This window comes from Chiloscyllium plagiosum, unplaced genomic scaffold (assembly GCF_037043375.1).
Source record: "Chiloscyllium plagiosum isolate Xiang-an unplaced genomic scaffold, Cpla_swu_hap1 HiC_scaffold_18, whole genome shotgun sequence".
In the NCBI taxonomy this organism is placed as follows: Eukaryota; Metazoa; Chordata; class Chondrichthyes; order Orectolobiformes; family Hemiscylliidae; genus Chiloscyllium; species Chiloscyllium plagiosum.
In genome coordinates, this window is record NW_028270156.1 from 897,624 (window position 1) to 920,245 (window position 22,622).

The 22,622-nt window shown below is 43.2% G+C and overlaps 1 protein-coding gene across 7 annotated transcripts in view; it reads left to right on the plus strand.

Moving 5' to 3' along the window:
• The window catches only part of LOC122557603 (SH3 and multiple ankyrin repeat domains protein 2-like), a 1,564,835-nt gene that overhangs the window by 321,180 nt on the left and 1,221,033 nt on the right, over positions 1-22,622 (plus strand). For all 7 annotated transcript variants that reach the window (XM_087996234.1, XM_087996235.1, XM_087996236.1 and 4 more), the window contains 2 exons: positions 328-495; positions 18,475-18,591. In XM_087996234.1, coding sequence (XP_087852360.1) covers positions 328-495; positions 18,475-18,591 — 285 coding nt within the window. The remainder of the gene's footprint in view (positions 1-327; positions 496-18,474; positions 18,592-22,622) is intronic.

Genomic DNA, 22,622 nt, shown 5'->3' on the forward strand with positions numbered 1-22,622 from the left:
GATCTTATGGTCTAACTCTGCCTCCACCAGAGTTTAAATAGTAGAGTTCCAAAGACTCACATCCCTTTGTGCGAAAATAATCATCGTCAGTTTTAAGGTCCTTGTGATCTTACATGTTTTAATTGTCACCATCTGCTGTCCATCAGATACTAAAATAATCTATCCAACAGTTCCAGGTTATAATGTAATCGATCTTCTCTGTTATTCAGTGTCACATTGCTAATATCCCATTTTCAACAATAACTCAAATGTTCTGAAATGAATATCTGGCTAATGTTTCGATTATCAATCTAGTTGCTTTATATCTTCCTTTCATGTATTTCCCAGACTCTGCTGGAACTTGGAGCTTCGACTGATTACAAGGACAGTCGTGGCCTGACAGCTCTATATCACACGGTGATGGTTGGAGGAGACCCCTACTGCTGTGAACTGCTGCTTTATGAGCATGCTTCCATTGGCTGTAAAGATGAAAATGGGTGGCAAGAAATCCATCAGGTACAGATAAGTTCATGTTCTTCTTTCATACACCAGTTCCATGCAAGTACAGCCTGGCCAACAAACAAGAGGATCAGGAGTAGACCATTCAGCCCCTTGAGCCTGATCTTGGCTGATCTGATTGTAATCTCAAATCTGCATTTAGTTCGAGATTCTCCCACAAGAGGAAATGCTCTCCACCCTGTCAACCTCAGCTCCGTTAATGTAGATGGTACATGGGTTTCAGTAAGAACACAGAAAATGGTAAAAGAGGGGATGGTGTGGCATTGTTAGTCAAGGACAGTATTACGGTGTCAGAAAGGATGTTTGAGGACTTGGCTACTGATGTAGGGCTGAGGTTAGAAACAGGAAAGGAGAGGTCACCCTGTTGGGAGTTTACTATAGGCCTCTGAATAGTTCCAGAGATGTCGAGGAAAGGATAGCAAAGATGGTCCTCGATAGGAGGGAGAGTAACAGGGTAGTTGTTAGGGGGGCCTTTAACTTTCCAAATATTGATTGGGAATACCATAGTTCAAGCACTTTAGATGAATCAGTTTTTGTCCAATGTGTGCAGGAGGGTTTCCTGATACAGTATGTAGACAGGCCAACAAGGGGCAAGGCCACATTGGATTTGGTACTGGGTAATGAACCCGGCCAGGTGTTAGATTTGCAGGTAGGTGAACACTTTGGTGATAGTGACCACAATTTGGTTATGTTTACTTTAGTAATGGAAAGGGATAGGTATATGCCGCAGGTCAGGAGTTATAGCTGGGGGAAAGGCAATTATTAAACGATTAGGCAAGAGTTAGGATGCATAGGAAAGGGAAGGAAACTGCAGGGGATGGGCACAATTGAAATATGGAGCATATTCAAGGAACAGCTACTGCATGTCCTTCATAAGTATGTACCCGTCAGGCAGGGAAGACATTGCCGAGCGTGGGAGCCATGGTTTACTAAAGAAGTTGAATCTCTTGTCAAGAGGAAGAAGAAAGTTTATGTTAGGATGAGACGTGAAGGCTCAGTTAGGGCACTTGAGAGTTACAAGTTAGCCAGGAAAGACCTGAAGAGAGAGCTAAAAAGAGCCAGGAGGAGACATGAGAAGTTGTTGGCGGATAGGATCAAGGAAAGCCCTAAGGCTTTCAATAGGTGTATTAGGAATAAGAGTATGACTTGAGCAAGGTTAGGGCCAATCAAGGATACTAGTGGAATCAAAGGAGATAGGGGAAACGCTAAATTAATATTTTTCATCAGTATTCACACTAGAAAAAGATGATGCTGTCGAGGAGAATATCGAGATACAGGCTACTGGACTAGATGGGTTTGAGGTTTACAAGGTGTTAGCAATTCTGGAAAGACCCCTGGGCCGGATGGGATTTATCTGAGGATTCTCTGGGAAGGTAGGGAGGAGATAGCAGAGCCTTTGGCTTTGATATTTGAGTCGTCATTGTCTACAGGTTTAGTACCAGAAGACTGGAGGGTTGCAAATGTTGTGCCCTTGTTCAAGAAGGGCAGTAGAGATGACCCAGGTAATTATAAACCAGTGAGCCTTCCGTCTGTTATGGGAAAGGTTTTGGAAAGGATTATGAGAGATAAGATTTATAATTATCTCGCAAGCAACAATTTGATTTCAGATAGTTAACATGGTTTCGTCAAGGGCAGGTCATGTCTCAGAAACCTCATTGAGTTTTTTGAGAAGGTGACCAAGCATGTGGATGAGGGTATGGCAATTGATGCAGTATACATGGACTTCAGTAAAACCTGTGATAAGGTTCCACATGATAGGCTGATGGAGAAAATGCAGAGGCATGGGATTGAGGGTGATTTAGCAGTTTGGATTAGAAACTGGCTTTCTGAAAGAAGGCAGTGAGTGGTGGTTGATGGAAAATATTCAGGCTGGAGTACGGTTACTAGTGGTGTGCCACAAGGATCTGTTTTGGGACCATTGCTGTTTGTCATTTTTGCAAATGGTCTGGACCCTAGCATAGGTGGATCGATGAGTAAGTTTACAGATGACACTAAAGTCGGTGGAGTAGTGGACAGTTTGGAAGAATGTTACAGGTTGCAGGAGGACTTGGATAAATTGCAGAATTGGGCTGAGAGGTGGCAAATGGAGTTCAATGCAGCTAAATGTGAGGTGATTCCCATTGGGAAGAATAACAGGAAGGCAGAGTACTGGGTCAATGGAAAGATTCTTGGTAGTGTGGATGTGCAGAGGGATCTTGGAGTCCATGTACATAGATCCCTGAAAGTTGCCACCCAGGTGGATAGTGCTGTTAAGGAGGCATACTGTGTGTTAGGTTTCATTGGTAGAGGGATTGAGTTCTGGAGCTGTAATATCATGCTGCAACTATACAAAAAGCTGGTGCGGCCACATTTGGAATATTGTGGAAAGTTCTGGTCGCCATATTTCAGGAAGGATATGGAAGCATTGGAAAAGGTGCAGAGGAGATTTACCAGGATGTTGCCTGGTCTGGAGAAAAGGTCTTATGAGAAAAGGCTGAGAGACTTGGGTCTGTTCTCATTGGAAAGAAGAAGGCTAAGAGGGGATTTGATAGAGACATACAAGATGATCAGAGGATTAGATAGGGTAGACAGTGAAATTCTTTTTCCTTGGATGATGACGTCAGCTTGTATGAGGGGGCATAGCTGCAAATTGAGGGGTGATAGATTTAAGACAGATGTCAGAGGCAGGTTCTTTACTCAGAGAGTGGTAAGGCCATGGAATGTCCTACCTGCTAATGTAGTTATCTCAGCCACATTAGGGAGATTTAAACAATCCTTGGATAAGCACATGATGATGATGGGATAGTGTAGGGGGATGGGCTTAGATTAGTTCACAGATCGGTGCAACATCGAGGGGCAAAGGGCCTGTTCTGCGCTGGATTATTCTATGTTCTATTTAATATCTGGGTGGATCAATTGCTGGAACAAATGCATGGATTGAATGGCCTAATTCCTATATCTTATAGTATAACGTTCAAGTTTCAGGATGCAGTCTTTATCATCTTGTAGATATGTCTTTGTAATGGCTTCTCGATCATTCTCATTCATTTCTATTTTTAATTTCAGTTCATCTGTTTTACTTTGAACTGTGTAGATTCAGGTACAGAGTGTTTAGTTTTAATCATTTTACTCTCAGTAAGTTCTTGCATTAATTCCTTGCGTTAATACCTTTCTATTTGTCTTCAACTCTCCTTTTTGATTTGTTACAATTTGATCCCGTGCGGCCATTATTTAGTTTAAAATCCTCCCCCTTTTCTAGTTACGCTGTTTTCAAGAATTCTGGCCCAAGCACAGTTTCAGTGAAGGCTGTCCCTTCATATTGACCCCACTTTGCCCAGGACTGGTGTCAGTGCCCCACTAACTACACCTTCTTTCTCCCACAACAGTTTTTGAACCACACACTCATTTCTCAAACCTTATTTTTTTTTTGCAATTTGCACTTGGCTCACACAATATTCCATCGATTATGATCTTGAAATAACAGCTGATTTGGTGCACAGCTCCTCATACTGACCATGCAGACACTTCTCCTTTGTCTGGCCAATGTTGTTGGTACTCACTTGGTCCATCATAATGAGACCTCTCCCCCTTTCACTGCAAGTTCTCCTCCAGCCCAGAACAGATACTGAACCCAGGGCAACGGACGAACAACACAGCTGCCTGGACACATGCTGTTTACTGCACAGAAGTGTCAATACTTGCTCTCTACAGTTTCCTATTGCCACTACATTCCTTCTTACTCCACCCTTTTGAATGGCAGCATATAGCATCGTGCCATGATGAGTTTGCTCATCCCCCCCTTCAGCCCAAACTTTCATCTGAACAAACTGAAAGATCCTCAGACCATTGGACATTTGTAAAGGCTGAGACCACTAAGCTGTTATGTCTCGTTTCCCTCATCTGCCTTACTCACAGTCACACTCTCCTGTCCCTCTCGCTTAGCAATTTAGATGATCCATTCCGAAGGATAATCCGAGTATAAAGAACCAGGCTATTATCCTGCTCACTGGTGTGTTTCAGTGTCCTCAGTTCAGCCAGCACTTCATAAACATTTCTACAGACCTGTTTGCTTTGGATCACAATAATATCCAGGAGTTCCCATACCCGGCAGGCTTGATGCATCACCTCTCCTACCATTTTTAATGTGTTCAAGGGAGCCACTTAATTAGAGCCATAGAGTCATAGAGATGTACAGCACAGAAGCAGACTCTTCGGTCCAACTCGTACATGCTGGCCAGATATCCCAACCCAATCTCGTCCCACCTGCCAGCACCCAACCCATATCCTTCCTATTCATATACCCATCCAAATGTCTTTTGAATGTTGCAATTGTACCAGCCTTCACCACATCCTCTGGCAGCTCATTCCAGACCCATACCACCCTCTGCGCGAAGAAGTCGCTACTGAGGTCTCTTTTATATCTTTCCCCTCTCACCCTAAACCTATGCCCTCTAGTTCTGGACTGCCCCACCCCAGGGAAGAGACTTTGTCTATTTACCCTATCCATGCCCCTCATGATTCTATAAACCTCTATAAGGTCACCCCTCAGCCTCCGCGCTCCAGGGAAAACAACCCCAGCCTGTTCAGCCTCTCCCTATAGCTCAAATCCTCAGTCCTGGCAACATCCTTGTAAATCTTTTCTGAACCCTTTCAAGTTTCACAACATCCTCCCAATAGGAAGGAGACCAGAATTGCACACAATATTCCAAAAGTGGCCAAACCAACATCCTGTACAGCTGCAACATAACCTCCCAACTCCTGTACTCAATGCTCTGACCAATAAAGGACAGAGTTGTAAGGGCATGGAATGCCCTGCCTTCCAATTTAGTTAACTCAGCCACATTATGAAGATTTAAACAATCCTTGGATAAGCACATGGATGATGATGATGAGATAGTGTAGGGGGACAAGCTGAGAATGGTTCACAGGTTGGCGCAACATTGAGGACTGAAGGGCCTGTTTTGCACTGTATTGTTCTATGTTCCATACTAAACGTCTTCTTCACTATCCTATCTACCTGCAACTCTACTTTCAAGGAGCTATGAACCTGCACTCCAAGGTCTCTTTGTTCAGCAATACTCCCTACTCCCCATACTTTACCATAAAATGTATAAGTCTAACTGAGATTTGCTTTCCCAAAATGCAGCACCTCGCATTTATCTAAATTAAACTCCGTCTGCCACTTTTCAGCCCATTGGCCCATCTGGTTCAGATCCTGTTGTAATCTGAGATAACCTTCCTCATTGTCCACTACATCTCCAATTTTGGTGTCATCTGCTAACCTACTAGCTATACCTCTTGTGCTCACATCCAAATCATTTACATAACTGACAAAAAGTAGAGGGCCCATCACTGATCCTTGTGGCACTCCACTGGCCACAAGCCTCCAGTCTGAAAAACAACCCTCCACTACCACCCTCTGTCTTCTACCTTTGCGCCAGTTCTGTATCCAAATGGCTAGTTCTCCCTTTATTCCATGAGATCTAACCTTGCTAATCAGTCTCCCATGAGGAATTTTATCAAATGTCTTACTGAAGTCCATATAGATCACATCTACCGCTCTGCCCTCATCAATCCTCTTTGTTGCTTCTTCAAAAAAACTCAATCAAGTTCGTGGGACATGATTTTCCATGCACAAAGCCATGTTGACTATCCCGAATCAGTCCTTGCCTTTCCAAATACATGTACATCCTGTCCCTCAGGATTCCCTCCAACAACTTGCCCACCACCGAGGTCAGGCTCACCGGTCTATAGATCCCTGGCTTGTCTTTACCGCCCGTCTTAAACACTGGCACCACGTTAGCCAACCTCCGGTCTTCCGGCACCTCACCCGTGACTATTAATGATACAAATATCTCAGCAAGAGGCCCAGCAATCACTTCCCAAGCTTCCCAGAAACTTCTAGGGTACACCTGATCAGGTCCTAGGGATTTAACTTCCTCCTCTGTAATACAGACATTTTTCAAGATGTCACCATCTATTTCCCCACATTCTATATCTTCCACGTCCCTCTCCACACTAAACACTGATGCAAAACACACATTTCGTATCTCCCACATCTCCTGCGGCTCCACACAAAGGCCTCCTTGCTTCCTTTTTCTTAACCAAACCCTCAATTTCTTTAGTCATCCAGCATTCCCTATACCTACCAGCCTTTCCTTTCCCCCTAACAGGAATATACTTTCTCTGGACTCTCGTTATCTCATTTCTGAAGGCTTCCCATTTTCCCAGCCATCTCTTTACCTGCGAACACCTGTTCCCAATCAGCTTTTGCAAGTTCTTGCCTAATACCATCAAAATTGGCCTTCCTCAAATTTAGAACTTGAACTTTTAGATCTGGTCTATGTTTTTTCATCACTATTTGAAAATGAATAGAATTATGGTCGCTGGCCCCAAAGTGCTCCCCCACTGACACCTCAGTCACCTGCCCTGCCTTATTTCCCAAGAGTAGGTCAAGTTTTGCACCTTCTCTAGGAGGTACATCCACATACTGAATCAGAAAATTGTCTTGTACACACTTAAGAAATTCCTCTCCATCTAAACCCTTAACACTATGGCAGTCCCAGTCGATGTTTGGAAAGTTAAAATCCCCTACCATAGCTACCCTAATATTCTTACAGATAACTGAGATCTCCTTACAAATTTGTTTCTCAATTTCCCTCTGACTATTGGGGGGTCTATAATATAATCCCAATAAGGTGATCATCCCTTTCTTATTTCTCAGTTCCACCCAAATAACTTCCCTGGATGTATTTCCAGGAATAACGTCCCTCAGCACAACTGTAATTCAACCCAAACTCTGGGTCAGATATGTGGATGACACCTTTGTAATCATTAAAAACACAGAAATAGAGAACACACACCGGATCATCAACACCACACTCACAGGAATCCGATTCACGAGAGAGTAAGAAAAGGACAACCTACTCCCATTCCTAGACGTGAGGGTACAGGGAACACCGAACGGAGAATTCACCACTAAGGTACACAGGAAAGCCACACACACAGACCAAGTCCTGAACTATGAAAGCAACCACCCCAACACACACAAAAGAAGTTGCAACAAGACACTATTCAAAAGGGCCACAACACACTGTAGTACACCAGAACTGCAAAAAGAGGAAGAAGAACACCTATATAACGTATTCGCCAAAATCGGATACCACCGCAATTTCATCAACAGATGCCTAAGGGAAAGACAATGGAATGAGGACATTATGCCACAATCCAAAGGACTAGCCACGTTACCATACATCAAGAACATTTCTGAACTGACAGCCAGACTCCTGCGACCACTAGGACTCATAACAGCACACAAACCAACAGCCACTCTCAGACAACAGCTCACCAGGACAAAGGACCCAATGCCCAGCATGAGCAAAACCAATGTAGTGTACAAAATCCCATGCAAAGACTGCACAAAACACTACATAGGACAAACAGGAAGACAGCTAACAATCCGTATCTATGAACGCCAACTATCCACGAAACGACACAACCAGCTATCCTTAGTAGCCACACACACAGATGACAAGCAACATGAGTTTGACTGGGACAACACTACTATTATAGGACAAGCGAAACAGAGAACAGCCAGGGAATTCCTAGAGGCATGGCACTCATCCACAGATTCTATCAACAAACACATCGACCTGGACCCAATATATCGGCCACTGCAGCGGACAACTGGAACTGACAACCGGAAGCGGCAGATTCAAACCACTATAAATGCCAGAGGAAACATCACAGAAGCGCTTCACAGGAGGCTCCCAAGTACTGAGGATGTCACCCAGACAGGGGACGAAACGTCTGCAACACAAATTCCCAGCTTGGCGAACAGAACCACAACAGCTATAATGCTTTCCTTTCTCAAAAGCACCACTCTCCCTCCTCTCTTGCCTCCCTTTCTATCCTTCCTGTAGCATTTGTATCCTGGAACATTAAGCTGCCAGTCCTGCCCATCCCTGAGCCATGTTTCTGTAATTGCTATGATATCCCAGTCCCATGTTCTTAACCGTGCCCTGAGTTCATCTGCCTTCCCTGTTGGGCCCCTTGCATTGAAATAAATGCAGTTTAATTTATTAGTCCTCCCTTGTCCCTGCCTGTCCTGACTGTTTGACTCACGTCTGTTCTCAGCTGTACCCGTCTCAGATCGATCTCTTTCCTCACTATCTCCTTGGGTCCCACCCCCCACTTTACAAGTTTAAATCCTCCCGAGCAGCTCTGGCAAATGTCCCTGCCAGTATATTAGTCCCCTTCCAATTTAGGTGCAATCTATCCTTCTTGTACAGGTCACTTCTACCCCAAAGCAGCTTCCAATGATTCAAAAATGTGAATCCTTCTCCCATACACCAGCTCCTCAGCCATGCATTCATCTGATCTATCCTCCTATTCCTGCCCTCACTAGCTCGTAGTACTGGGAGTAATCTAGATATTACTACTCCTGAGGTCCTCCTTTTTAAATTCCTGCCTAATTTTCTATTTTCTCCCTGCAGAATCTCAACCTTTTCCCTTCCTATGTCGTTGGTTCCAATGACCTCCTGCTGGGCCCTCTCCCCTGTGAGAACATTCTGCACCCTCTCTGAGACATCCTTGATCCTGGCACCAGGGAAACAACAAACCATTCTGCTTTTTCTCTGCTGGCCACAGAAACGTCTGTCTGTGCCTCGGACTACAGACCCCCTAACATAATCGATCTCTTGAAACCTGACGTACTCCTCATTACATTTGAGCCAGGCCCAATACCAGAAATGTGGCTGTTCGTGCTACATTCCTTGAGAATCCATCACTACCTACATTTTCCAAAACAGCATACTTGTTTGAAATGGGGATAGCCACAGAAAACTCCTGTACTACCTGCTTATCTCTCCTAACTTGCCTGGAGTTAACCCATCTATATGGCTGTATCTGCAACTTTTCTCCCTTTCTATAGCTGCCATCCATCACATCCCCTTGCTCTTGTAAATTCCACATTGTCTCTAACTGTCTCTCCATCCGATCTATTCGATATGATAGGATTCACAACCAATGGCATTTATTGCAGATATAATCCTAAGTAACCTGTAAACTCTCCCTAAACTCCCACACCCGACAAGAAGAGCATGTCACTATAGTAAAGACCGTTTTCGATTCTTCTAATCTACATACCCAGAAAATAGCTGAAAATGTGTTGCTGGAAAAGCGCTGCAGGTCAGGCAGTATCCAAGGAACAGGAGAATCGACACTTCAGGAATCCTGAAGAAGGGCTTATGCCCGAAACGTCGATTCTCCTGTTCCTTGGATGCTGCCTGACCTGCTGCGCTTTTCCAGCAACACATTTTCAGCTCTGATCTCCAGCTTCTGCAGTCCTCACTTTCATACCCAGAAAATAGCACCATCTTATTCCTCTACAAAACACTGCTCCAGGTTAAATTAATAGTTATGGCTTATATTTTAAGTTTAATCAAGAGACATATCTCAAAAAACATATAATAAAGAAAGGACCCACTCTACTCACTACTGCAGACTTACTGTAAGTCCATGCTTAAATATTCACTTATTTGTCTCTGTGCTGTGACCTCTCCCAAACAGGTTCCTCCAAGATCAGTTGTGAATTTCACTGTTTGATAATTTTCCCAGATGAACTCCGATGTCCAGTGATACACGAATTCAAACAGCAAAGGCGGTAACTGTGCAGGTTCACTATCAGTTAGCAGTGTGGGTTTCTTTCTCTCTCTGTCTATCTCTCTCCTGCACTGACCTCACCATGAGCTGCCTTCGTCTTCCTTTTAAACTGCTGTTGTTCAGATGTTTTTTGTCCAAAGTTCCAAAACAATGTAACAGCATATAAAACAGTAATTGCTGCTCCTGGAATTCGAGGAAATCACCTCCAGCACCTAAAATACCTCAAAAAAGGAGCAGCTCTTACAGCCAGAAATTTTTCCCATCCTCCATCTTGGATTATATACATTTATTATTTTAAAAAAGATTTTATGCATATATACATACATACATATATATATATATATTTATATATATATATATAAACACACACACATACACACACACACATATATATACACATATATTTATTAAACATTTGATATGTTATGTTTAAAAATAGAAATCATCATTTAGCCAGTCATTTATCAGATACATCCAGACAGAATGCTTTCGATGGCACACCTTTAAAAGTTGGTAAGGGTATTCACCAAATAGTCAAGCCAAATTTCCTCAGCTGCCTGAGGAAGAAGAGACGTTGTTGGGCCTTTGTAACCAGTGCATCCACATGAAGAGTCCAAGAAAGCTTGTTGTGGATGATCACTCCCAGGAGCTTGACACTCTGCACTCGTTCCACCTCTGTGCTGTTAATGTGTAAAGGGGGAGGGGGTTTAGTAATCAGTCTCGAGGGGATAACAGTGTTGAAGGCTGAACTGTAGTCAATGAGTAGGATTCTTACGTAGCTGTTTTTGGTATCAAGCTGTTCTAGGGAGGAGTGAAGGGCAAGTGATATGGCATCTGACGTGGATCTGTTGGTCCAATAGACAAATTGGAGTGGGCCAAGAGTAGTGGGGAAGCTGGAGTTGATTAATGCCATGACCAGCCTTTCAAAGCACTTCATGCCCACTGAAGTTAGGGCCACTGGGCGGTAGTCATTGAGACAGGATGCATGAGCCTTCTTAGGCACAGGGATGATGTTGTTCCTCTTGGAACAGGCAGGGACAGTGGCCTGCTGCAGGGAGAGGTTGAAGATGTCTGAGAAGACGTCTGCCAGTTGATCTGCGCATGCTCTGAGTGCACGGCCTGGTACTCCGTCTGGTCCCATCGCTTTCCTTGGATTCACACCAAGGAAACTGATCTGACCTCTGATGCAATGACTGTTGGAATAGGTTCATCAGGACTTGTTGGAATAGGTGTTACCTCTCCACCGAAATTCTGCTCAAAGTGAGCATAGAAGGTGTTGAGATGATCTGGGAGGGATGTGTCATTGTCTGCTATCTTGCACTGTCTCTTTTTTGAACCTGTGATGTCATTCAGTCCTTGCCATAGTAGCTGAGTGTCAGGATCTCTAGTTTGGATCGGTATTGGTCCTTGGCTGTCTTAATGGCTCTGCGAAGGTCATACTCAGATTCCTTATATTTGAGTGGGACTCCTGATCTGAAGGCCTTACACCTGGTCTTTAGTAGGTTCTGTATGTCCTGATTCATCCAGGGTTTCCTGTTGGGGAACACCGGGACTGACTCCCTTAGTATGCAGTCCTCCACACACTTGCTGATAGAGTCTGTGCCGTTGGTGGCGTACTCGTCCAAGTTCCTGCGGCCTGTTTGAACACGGCCCAATCAGCCGATGCCAGACAGCCCCAGAGTTGATCCTCTACCTTCTCCGACCAGCACTGAGGGGCAAATTAACTGGCCTGTTGCTGTGTTTCCCTTCCATTCTTCTGGATTAGTTATAACAACTACTCGAATGTAATTCATTTCATTCCTTTCCCCAATCCTAAGAGAGAACAGGTGGATACCAGCATGTCTCAAAGAAAGATTGGTTCATTTCGTTATGGCTGAGTGAAATACTGGGAGAAGAAGTTTTATTTTTTTGAAGGCGCTGTAGCTTCCTCAGATAAACTCCATATATATTAATGTTAAAACTTGCATTGACACAACCAGAAGAATGACATCATGGTGCTGCCATTTTTCATCAAACCTGGGCCAAGAGAAAGATAGGGGATGCCTTTGTTCATGAACAACGGTCAATAGAATGGAACAGATATGGGTTTGGATACATAGCACAGCTCTCCGAGATGGAATCTCCAATTTATTTCTGCAACTTCTAAATAATCCAACTCATGAATGTTGCCAGGTCATGCTAGCAGCTATGGACATTGACAATGGACAGGCTTTTCAGAACTAACTCATTTACTAACTCCCTTAACTAACTTCATTAACCAACTTCCATTAACTAACTTCCGTTATCTGTGTTGTCACTGTTCATAACATTTTTTCCTCGGATAATATGTTGGAGAAACATCTGCTCATGGACAAAGCGTCCTCTTGGTAATGAAGGTGAAGGAAAGGAAATAACAAAGTTTTGAAAGAGTGACAGCTATTAAAATATTGCAGTCAGGAATCGGGCTCTTGTAGTGCAGTGGTAGTGTGGTGAACATCTCTAACTCTTCCACCTGGCAATCCATTACTGTTTAAGAGGTTATTGTCATCTGGTGCCTTCTCAGTGCTTCTAGCCTTGACAGCTTCCTGGTGGAAAGGGATATCATTCCTCCATACCAGCTCCTGCATCAGGTCAACCTGCCCTGACCTGGTCAGTGTGGCGAGGTCCACATTGGCTCTAATTAACCCGGACTGCCTCAACATAGTGCTAACCCCAGACAAACCTGGTCCCCCTGCTGAGGTATGTATTCACTCAATGTGCTCAACACAAGGCAGCATTTCATTATAATTAGCAAAACATGCATTGCAATAAAAGCAAATTACTGCAGATGCTGGAATCTGGAAACCAAAAGAGAAAATGCTGGAAAATCTCAGTAGGTCTGGCAGCATCTGTAAGGAGAGAAAAGAGCTGACGTTTCGAGTCTAACTGACCCTTTGTTAAAGCTTTTTTTTAAATGAGTCTTTGGTTGCCTTGGATGGTGAGCATGGAAGAGGTAAAGGGGCAGGTGCATTGCAATAAATTGGCATGCATTCATTGTACATCCTGATCCTTACACTTATTCTAGTTTTCCCAAGAAATTTAAAGTGAGGCTGAGAGAAGGGTCCATTTTGAACAGGACATGAGGGAGAATCCAGTTGCTCTTCGGAGAACGACTGCATCTTTGATGGCAAACAGACAGATTGTCAGTTTACCCTCAGGCATACATCCAGATGGCCAGACTAGACACTGTGCTGTCTCTCTGTGATTGCACCTTTTAACTCAAAGACAAGGTGGCTACATATTGAGCTAAAGTGGACCAGTAAGACAGTAATCACTACAGAGATCCCAACCTTTCAAAACTGCATTTCAATCAACTAATCTTTTTATCACCTTCAGTTGGGGAAGAGATGATAAGTCAGTAACTTGCTGAAACAAAATACCTGAAGTTAAGGAATCAAGCCTGTCGGCCTGGCTTCACACTTACACCCTCGCCCCAGCTGCTGTCAACTTCAAGCACAACAGATTTGCTCTCTTTGCAACATGGGAGCTCTCCCAGATTCCCGGGCTCAATCACTCTGTTCTTTTCTGCAAAAATTGTCAGAGTAGTTGCTTGACAGCCAAGACAGTGATTCAGAGGCCTGGCATCTCGAATACACCTAGTGATGTCTGAAGCAATGCATAAAGCCTGGCAGGTTAGGGTAAACTACCCATCTACCCAGCTCCTGGAACCTGTAGGACAAACATCATAACATTGTTTTCTATCATTCATCAACTTGAGGCATTGAGGGGAGGCAGTGGCATTGTCTGTTTCTCCAGGAATCCAGGCTGATTCTCTGAGGACGGGAGTTCAAATTTCACCACAGGAGATGGGGATATTTAAATTTACTTCATAATGTAGAATAGAAATATACTCAGTATTGGTGATGATGAAACGGCCATCAGTTGTTTAAAAAACTCATTTATTAATGTCCTTTAGGGAAAGAGATCTGCCATTCTTACCTGGTCTGGCCTATACATGACTTGTGACTCACAGAAATGTGACTGACTCCTAACCCCACCCTCTAAAGTGATGCAGAAAACCATTCAGTTCAAGAACAATAAAGGATGTGATAGCCACATCCACATCAAAAAGAGTCATAAAGTCATAAAGCATAGAAACAGGCCCTTTGGCCCACTATGTCTATACCGAACAGACTGCATTTAAACCATTTGCTTGCACTTGGTCCATAGCTTACGATATACAGGCATTTTAAATGCTCATCCAGATGCTTCTTAAATGTTTCAAGAGTATCTCCCTTGAACACCCTCTCAGGCAGCACCTTCCATATTCCACCACCCTCTGGGTGAAAACATTCTTTTTCGGATCTCCTTGAAATCACTTGCTCCTCTCCTTAAACATTTTGTCTTCCTCAATCACATTCCCCCCTCAGCTTCCTCTACTCCAGGGAAAACAAACCCAGTCTATCCAGTCCCTCTTCATAACTGAAACTTTCGATCCAGGTAACGCCTGGTGAATCTTCTCTGTTCCTATACCCATGAAATCACATCCTTCCAATTGTGTGGCATCTAGAACTGCATAACAATGTGCCCTAACTAATATTTTATAAAGTTGTAACAAGACCTCCTTGCTCCTATATTCTATGCCCAGCTAATAAAGGCAAGTGCGCTAAATGCCTTCATCCTCACCCTGCCTCCCTGTGCTGACACCTTCAGGGATCCATCAACTTGTACACCATGGTCCCTTTGTTCCTCAGTACTCCCTAGGAAGGAACCCACCACTCATTGTGTATACAGTGTTTCCACACTGTAAGTAATCTAATCTAATCTAATCTAATCTAATCTACCCTTCTCTCATTAGACCCCCACAATACCTCACCTCGTATTTATCAGGATTAAATTCCTTCTGCCATTGCCCTGCCCAATTTACCAGCTGATCAATATCAGACTGTAGCCTGAGGCCATCCTCCTCACTGTCAACAACAGCCACCAATTTTTATGTCATCTGCAAACTTACTAATTATACTGTCTATATTCATACCCAGGTCGTTAACGTACATAACAAACAGCAAGGATCCCTGCACCAATCCTCATGCTATAGTGCTGGTCACTGGCTTCCAATTACAAAAACATCCTTTCACCATCATCCTTTGCTTTCTGTTTGTAAAGCAATTTTGTATCCAGTTTGTCAATTTGCCTCGAATCTCATGGCCTTTTACCTTTCGGAATAGCCTTCCAGGTTGTACCTTGTCAAAAGCCTTACTGAAAAATCAACTGCATACTCTCATCAATATATTTAGTCACCTTTTCAAAAAAACTCATTTCAATTAGTCAGACAGGATCCCCCTTTAACAAATCCATGCTGACTCTCCCTAACTATTTCCTGTCTTTCCAAGTGTTGATTAATTCTATCCCTCAGAATCTTTTCATAGAATTCCCAACAAAGTGAAAGCAGGTCATTTAGCTCATTGAGTCCACACTGCCCCTCCTAGCAGCATCCCACCCAGACCCAACTGCCTACCCTATCTCTGTAACCCTACATTTCTCATGGCTAACTCAGTGAATACTGTGGACAATTTAGCATGGCCTATCCACCTAACCTGCACATTGTTGGACTGTGGAGAAAGTGCGGACTGCAGATGCTGGAGATCAGAGTTGAGAGCATGGTGCTGGAAAAGCACAGCAGGTCAGGCAGCATTCGAGGAGCAGGATGTTTTGGGCACTCCTGATGAAGGGGCTTATGTCCAAAACATTGATTTTCCTGGTCCTTGGATGCTGTCTGACCCGCTGTGCTTTTGCAGCACCACACTCTCATCTTTGGACTGCAGGAGGAAACCAGTGCACCCAGAGGAAACCAATGCGGACCCAGTGAGAATGTGCAAACTCCACACAGATAGTTGCCCGAGGGTGAAATCGAATCCAGGTCCTTGGGCATTGTGGGGCAGCAATGCTAGCTAATGAGCCACTGTGCCACTCACAGTAATTTCCCTACTGCTCATGTCAGACTAACTGGTTTATAATTAGCTGGCCAATCCCTGCAGCTCATCTTGAACTAAGGAACCACATTAGCTATCCTCCAGTCATCTGGCACTTCACCTGTGGCCAGCAAAGTATTATATAATCTCTGCCAGGGCCTCAGTAATCTCCTCCTTGAACATCCCAAAGCCACCTGGGAGAACTCTCGTCATGCCCTGAAGATTTATGCAGTTTTTGCCTGTTACTGAGTCTAATACCTCCTCCTTATTAATCTTAACGTGTTCGAGAACCTTGCCATCCCAACTGAAATCCCCAGCTTCAATGTGTTTCTCCTCTGTGAATACAGATAAGAAACATTAATGTAAGTCCTCACCCATATCCTCGGGCTCCACACACCGACTGTTCCCTTTATCGAATAGACCCCATAGTCTCCCTAATCCTCTTACTCAAAACATACCCCTAAAAGGCCTTGGTGTTTTCATTGATCTTATCTGCCAAAGATATTTTGTGGTCCCAATTTATGCTCCTAATATTTTTTTAAACATCCTGATACTTTTGAAAGGCCAAACTCCAGTTTTAATGCACTGCATCAGACACCTGCTTTTCTTTATCAAACTCACAAATCCCTTGCTATCCAGGTTTCCTGCACTTGCTGCCCTTGGCCTTCACTCTTAGAAGGACGCACTGATGCTGAATTCTCACTGTAGTACATTTATAAGACTCCCATTGATAAGCTTCACTTCTGAGGATTATGTCTAGCACTGCCCCATCTCGAACAGGGCTGTCTATGTACTGGCACAAAATGCTTTCCCGGATGCATTTAAAAAGTTCCACCCTGTCCAATCCTTTCACACTAAGGTGATCCAGTTACTGTTCGCAAAGTTGAAATTCCCAATAGCTATAAAACACTATTCCTCATGCAGTTTATCCTTCATCTGCCGCTGACTATTGGGAAGCCTGTAGTATAATCCCAGCAAGATAACTGCTCCTTTGTTTTTAAGCTCTACCCAGAGCCTCATTTGAAGTCCCTTCTCTGACATCCTGCCTCATTACCGTGGTGATGGTTTCCTTTAGCAATAACACAATGCCCTCACTTCTCTCACATTCCCCATCCCCTACACACCTGAAACTTCAATACTCTGAAATGTTAAGCTGCCCAGTCCTGTCTTTCCTTCCAACCATATCTCAGTGATTGTAACAGTATTACATTCCCACATGCTGATACAATGCTGTTAGTTCCTCTCTCTGAACAGTCACGCTCCTTGCATTAACATTGATACAGTTTAGCTTTCTGTTCTTACAGTGTGCATTATCCTGCTCAGGTCTTCTCTGCTTGCTCGACTGTCCTCGAATTTCTTCTACATCTGATTGGACCTTGCTCCTGAATTTCTGTCTGCACTGTGCCCCATCCCCTTGCCAAGTCAGTTTAAAACTGCCTGACCAGTAAGACAAACTTCCCAGCAAGGATATTGGACACATTCCAGTTCAGGTACAGCCCATTCAGCTTGTTTGATCCCCAGAAACTACCCTAGTGATCTAAAAGTTCAAAGGCTGCTCTCCTCCTCCATCTCTTTAGCTGTTCATCTGACATATCTTCCTATTCCTACATTCAGCAGCACTTGGTCCAGCCATTGTTAACCCTACAAACTACAGACAACACTCTAGGAACCAGTCACATAACCTTCCCGACTTCTTACCAAATCATGTTTCTCACGCTCTCTCTTCCCTCCCCCTCCATTCCTAACAACCTACAAATCACCAAAACAGGGACTTTACCCTCTGTCTCCATTCTGGAATTTCTCACTCGGTCCCTAAAGTTGGTTTCCAAGCAGCTAAACCTCTTGCCCTGCATTATTTTCTGAACCATGACATCACCTCAGGAGCTCCAACTCAGGATTCAATAAAGGTTCCACCTGCTCCACTCCCTCTCCCTCTACTGCTCCCGCTCACTCTTCCTCTCCCTTTCCCTCTCTGACTGCTCTGATACCTCATCAAAATTCCATGTTTAATATCAGTGCACGCTAGAACTCCTTCAGCCTTAGACTTTGTGTTTGCTAACGAACTTACCTCTGGATCTGTTTCCACTTTCCCTCCACCCTTGGTACTTCCCATTCTACTCTGAGTTGGAGACCCTGGACATTTCACAGCTCTCTATTTCTACCCTTGGTTATTGCCTTCCTTTCACACTCTCTCATTTTTATTCCTTTCACATTTATGAGGGTGTCAGATAAAAACAGTTTAGTTTTACAGATTTGCCATCAGCCATTATTACTACCTGTCTAACCCTTTCATTCTCACATGGTTCTTATTAAAGGGTAAGTGGAGAATACAATTAATGGGAAAAGTGATGTGTATATTGTCTTAATACAGAATAATAACTTCAATTACCCTTCTGTTTATTAGGCATGTCGTTATGGCCATGTTCAACATCTGGAACACCTGCTGTTTTATGGGGCTGATATGGGAGCACAGAATGCTTCAGGCAATACAGCACTCCATGTCTGTGCCCTTTACAATCAGGTGAGAAGGTGGATGTCACTGCAGCATCTTATTTTCTACTGTGTAATTAATCATCTTCACATTGTACTTCAGAAATAGTTCAGAAACAATGGAAATGAACAAGATAGTAGCTGTAGCATAAAGTAACAGTGAAGCTCAATGTTACACTTAGCAATAACAGTGAGGTGCATTAATGACTACATCCTTGTGAGATCCCCGTCACACACTAGCTTGTTTATTTTATACAAGTTAAAGTCTACACCAAAATGGCAATTTGGGCAAATGATAATTGGTTGTCCTGACACAGCTGGCAGCAATTTCAGACAAGAGTTATACTAGATTCAAAGCATTAACTTGTTTCTGTCTCCACAGTTACTGCTAGACCTGTTGAGTTTCTCCAGCACTTTCTGTGTTTATATCAGTAAACTCTGTATTCAGTAAATACTGAGCTCACTGATTTAATCCCATAACGGGACAAGTGTTCCAGAACTTTGATTGTCCCAAGTCCGGCAAAAGTTTGGTTCCTGTAAGATTGAATGCATTAATCCAAGTTCCTTTGATATTTCTAGATGATATAGTTGATTTGAGAAGTTATACATAATTCTCTTTTCACCAGATATTGTATCCTCATCAACGTTAATATCTGCAGTACTGGAGATTATTTTTTGCTTGTTCACGGGGATGAGCACGTTGCCAGCTCGGCCTCGATTATTGCTCCTCTTTAATTGCCCAGAGAGCAGTTTTTTTAGATTAGATTACTTAGTGTGGAAACAGGCCCTTCGGCCCAACAAGTCCACACTGACCCTCCAAAGTGCAACCCACCCAGACCCATTCCCCTACATTTACCCCTTACCTAACACTATGGGCAATTTAGCATGGCCAATTCACCTAATCTGCACATCTTTGGACTGTGGGAGGAAACCGGAGCACCCGGAGGAAACCCACGCAGACCCGGGGAGAATGTGCAAACTCCACACAGTCAGTCGCCTGAGGCGGGAATTGAACCCGGGTCTCTGGCGTTGTGAGGCAGCAGTGCTAACCACTGTGCCACCGTGTTGCCCAGTTATGTATCATTGCTGTGGGTCTAGAGTCACATGGAGGCCAAACTAGGTGAGGATGGCAGTTTCTTTCCCCAAAGGGCATTAGTGAACAGATGGGCTTTTCCTAACAATCGACAATGGATTTATAGTTACCATTAGTCTCTTAATTCCAGACTTTTATTGAATTCAAATGCCACCATCTGCCACTGTTGGATTTGGATCCAGGTCCCCAGAACATAACCTGGATCTCTGGATTGACAGTTCAGTGATAATACCACGAGACCATCACCTCCTCTTAAATTGGTAAAATAAAATACCTTTAGGTGGATGATCTATGTCCCAAACCGAAATGTTGATTTCTCCACTTCCTGACACTGCCTGGCTTGCTGTGATTTTCCAGCCTGCTGCCTCTCTCGTTCATTGTCTGCTGGTGTTTTGTCCTGAATTAATTTTCCTGGTAGTTTTAGTTAGAGGTTTTTACTATCTTCCGTTTTCAGGGAGACACCAAATTAGGCAGATCCCAAGACAATTATAGCGCAAATGGAAATTAAGCTTCCGTTGTGGGTATTAGTCTAACCCACATACTAGCTGTCCATCCAACTGAACTAACCAGCTTCCCTCTGTGTCTGATACCAAAGTACAAAATTCAATTAATTCTTTCAATAACCAACTGGAGCTACAAAGGAATATTAATGAGTTTGAGGAATGGACTGGAATGTGGCTGACGGAATCCAATATTAGTAAGTGATTATATGCAGAATGGAAGCAGGTTTGAACTTGTGGAAGAGCGGCATCACAAGACATCTTACTTTAAAACAAATTCTAACAGAACTTTCAACTGGAGGAATTCAAGATTTTATTTTGAGTCCTAGAATATAAAAAGCAAAAAGTACTTACAAAACTCAACAGAACAGTAATAAGTTTCCTAATAAGCTCTCAGCCATTTATTGGTAATATTTCTTCATGCTCAATGCCATGGGAAAAATATTGAGACTTTAGAGCAGATACAAAACAGATTCATCAGGATGAGAAAAGTTGATGGTTTGAGGAAATACAATGCGTGAATGTTGAGCATTGTGCTGGTACTGTGGAGAGTACAGTGTGATCGAACTTGGTTGAAATTCTTTAAGGACAGGATTATATAAATTATATCAGGACAGGAAAAGGTTGGTCAAAGAAGACCAGATGGTCAAGAATAATCATAATTATTGTTCCTTAAATATGTCAACAGCTGTTTATTCTGTCTCTCTTTGAAGAAAGACAAAGGCAGGAGAATCCAAACAATTGTATAAGGAGCTGTAAGACAGTTTTTGATTAACTCTTGGGTAAGTAGATGCTCAGACTGTTAAAATAGGAAATGAATGTCACTGACACCCAAGAAGGGTTCTACAATATAAATGGATACTTAACTGTCTTCAAGAATAAAATCTTTTAAAAGATTTGTACATGTTTAATAATAAAACCACATCAGATTAAACTACAGTAAACTGGAACTAGTTCAGCTGGAAGTGAAACTTTACTTCTGAACGTTATGCAGGATAATAGCACACAATTGTGATTCATTAAGATTCATATGTTGCCTGGTCTGGAGGGAAGGTCTTATGAGGAAAGGCTGAGAGACTTGGGTCTGTTCTCATTGGAAGGAAGAAGGCTGAGAGGGGATTTGATACAAGAGGGGTGACAGATGTCAGAGGCAGGTTCTTTACGCAGAGAGTGGTAAGGGTGTAAAATGCACTACCTGCTAATGTAGTCAACCCAGCCACATTAGGGAGATTCAAACAATCCTTAGATAAGCACATGGATGATTTTGGGATAGTGTAGGGGGACGAGCTGAGATTAGTTCACAGCTCGATGCAACATTGAGGGCCGAAGGGCCTGTTCTGTGCTGTATTGTGTGATGTTCTATGTTTTATATATTGATTCGAGCCCACCCTCTGATTCCTTTATGGAATGTGCCCTAATTAAACATGTTTTCTCAAGCTGCCCTCCTGTTGATGAAATGACCTCCTCTCTGGACTGCTGGAACTCTGCTGTTGAATGAACAAAAATTCAGCAGGTTCAGTACAATGAGACAAAATGTGAGGTAGAGCACTTTTGCAGGAATGACTGTAATGTAGAGTTTTTAAATAGAAACAGACCACAGACTGCTAGTGTATCAAGGTTTGAGTCTCCTCTAGTGTGAATCACAAGAGGTTAGCATTCGGGTGGAACAAGGAATTTGGAAAGTAAATGGAAGGATAACACCTTCAACAGAATTTTCCAAACCCATGACTACTTCCACCTAGAAGGACAAGGGCAACAGTTACATGGGAAGATTTATCTCTCTTATCTCAGGAATATCCCTACAGATACTCATGTGAAAATTGGATCAGAAGATCATCACATGAAGATTGGAACAGGAATATGCCTTTCATCCCATTGGACCTGCCCCACCATTCAATATGATCATTGATGATTAAATACCTCATCTGATCCTATAAACTTGTATACTACTAATCATCAGAAGCATATCAATCTCTACTTTAAACATACACAAAGACTGAGATTCCACAGCCCTCTGTGGTAGCAAATTCCAAACGTTCATAATCTTTTCATTTTTATTACTCCCTCATGAGATGTGGGCTTCTCTGGCTGGGTCTGCATTTATTGCCTATCCCTAATTGCCCCTTGAGTAGGTGGTGATGAGCTGTCTCTTTGAACTGCTGCAGTACATGTGCCGTGGGTAGACCCACAAAGCCCTTAGGGAGGGATATAATGAGTCCAGTTGAGTTTCAAGTTAATAGTAATCCCCAGGACATTGAAAGTGGGGGATTCAGTGATGGTAACACTATTGCATGTCAAGGGGCATTGGTTAGATTGTCTCTCATTGGAGATGATCATGTTACTTGGCACTTAGAAAAGGTTTTACATTTTTCTCACCACACACATTCCTGCTTATCTTTGTATCATCTGCACATTTGGAAATCTTACCTTTGGTCCTCACCTCCATGACAGTGATCTATTTACCCTTAC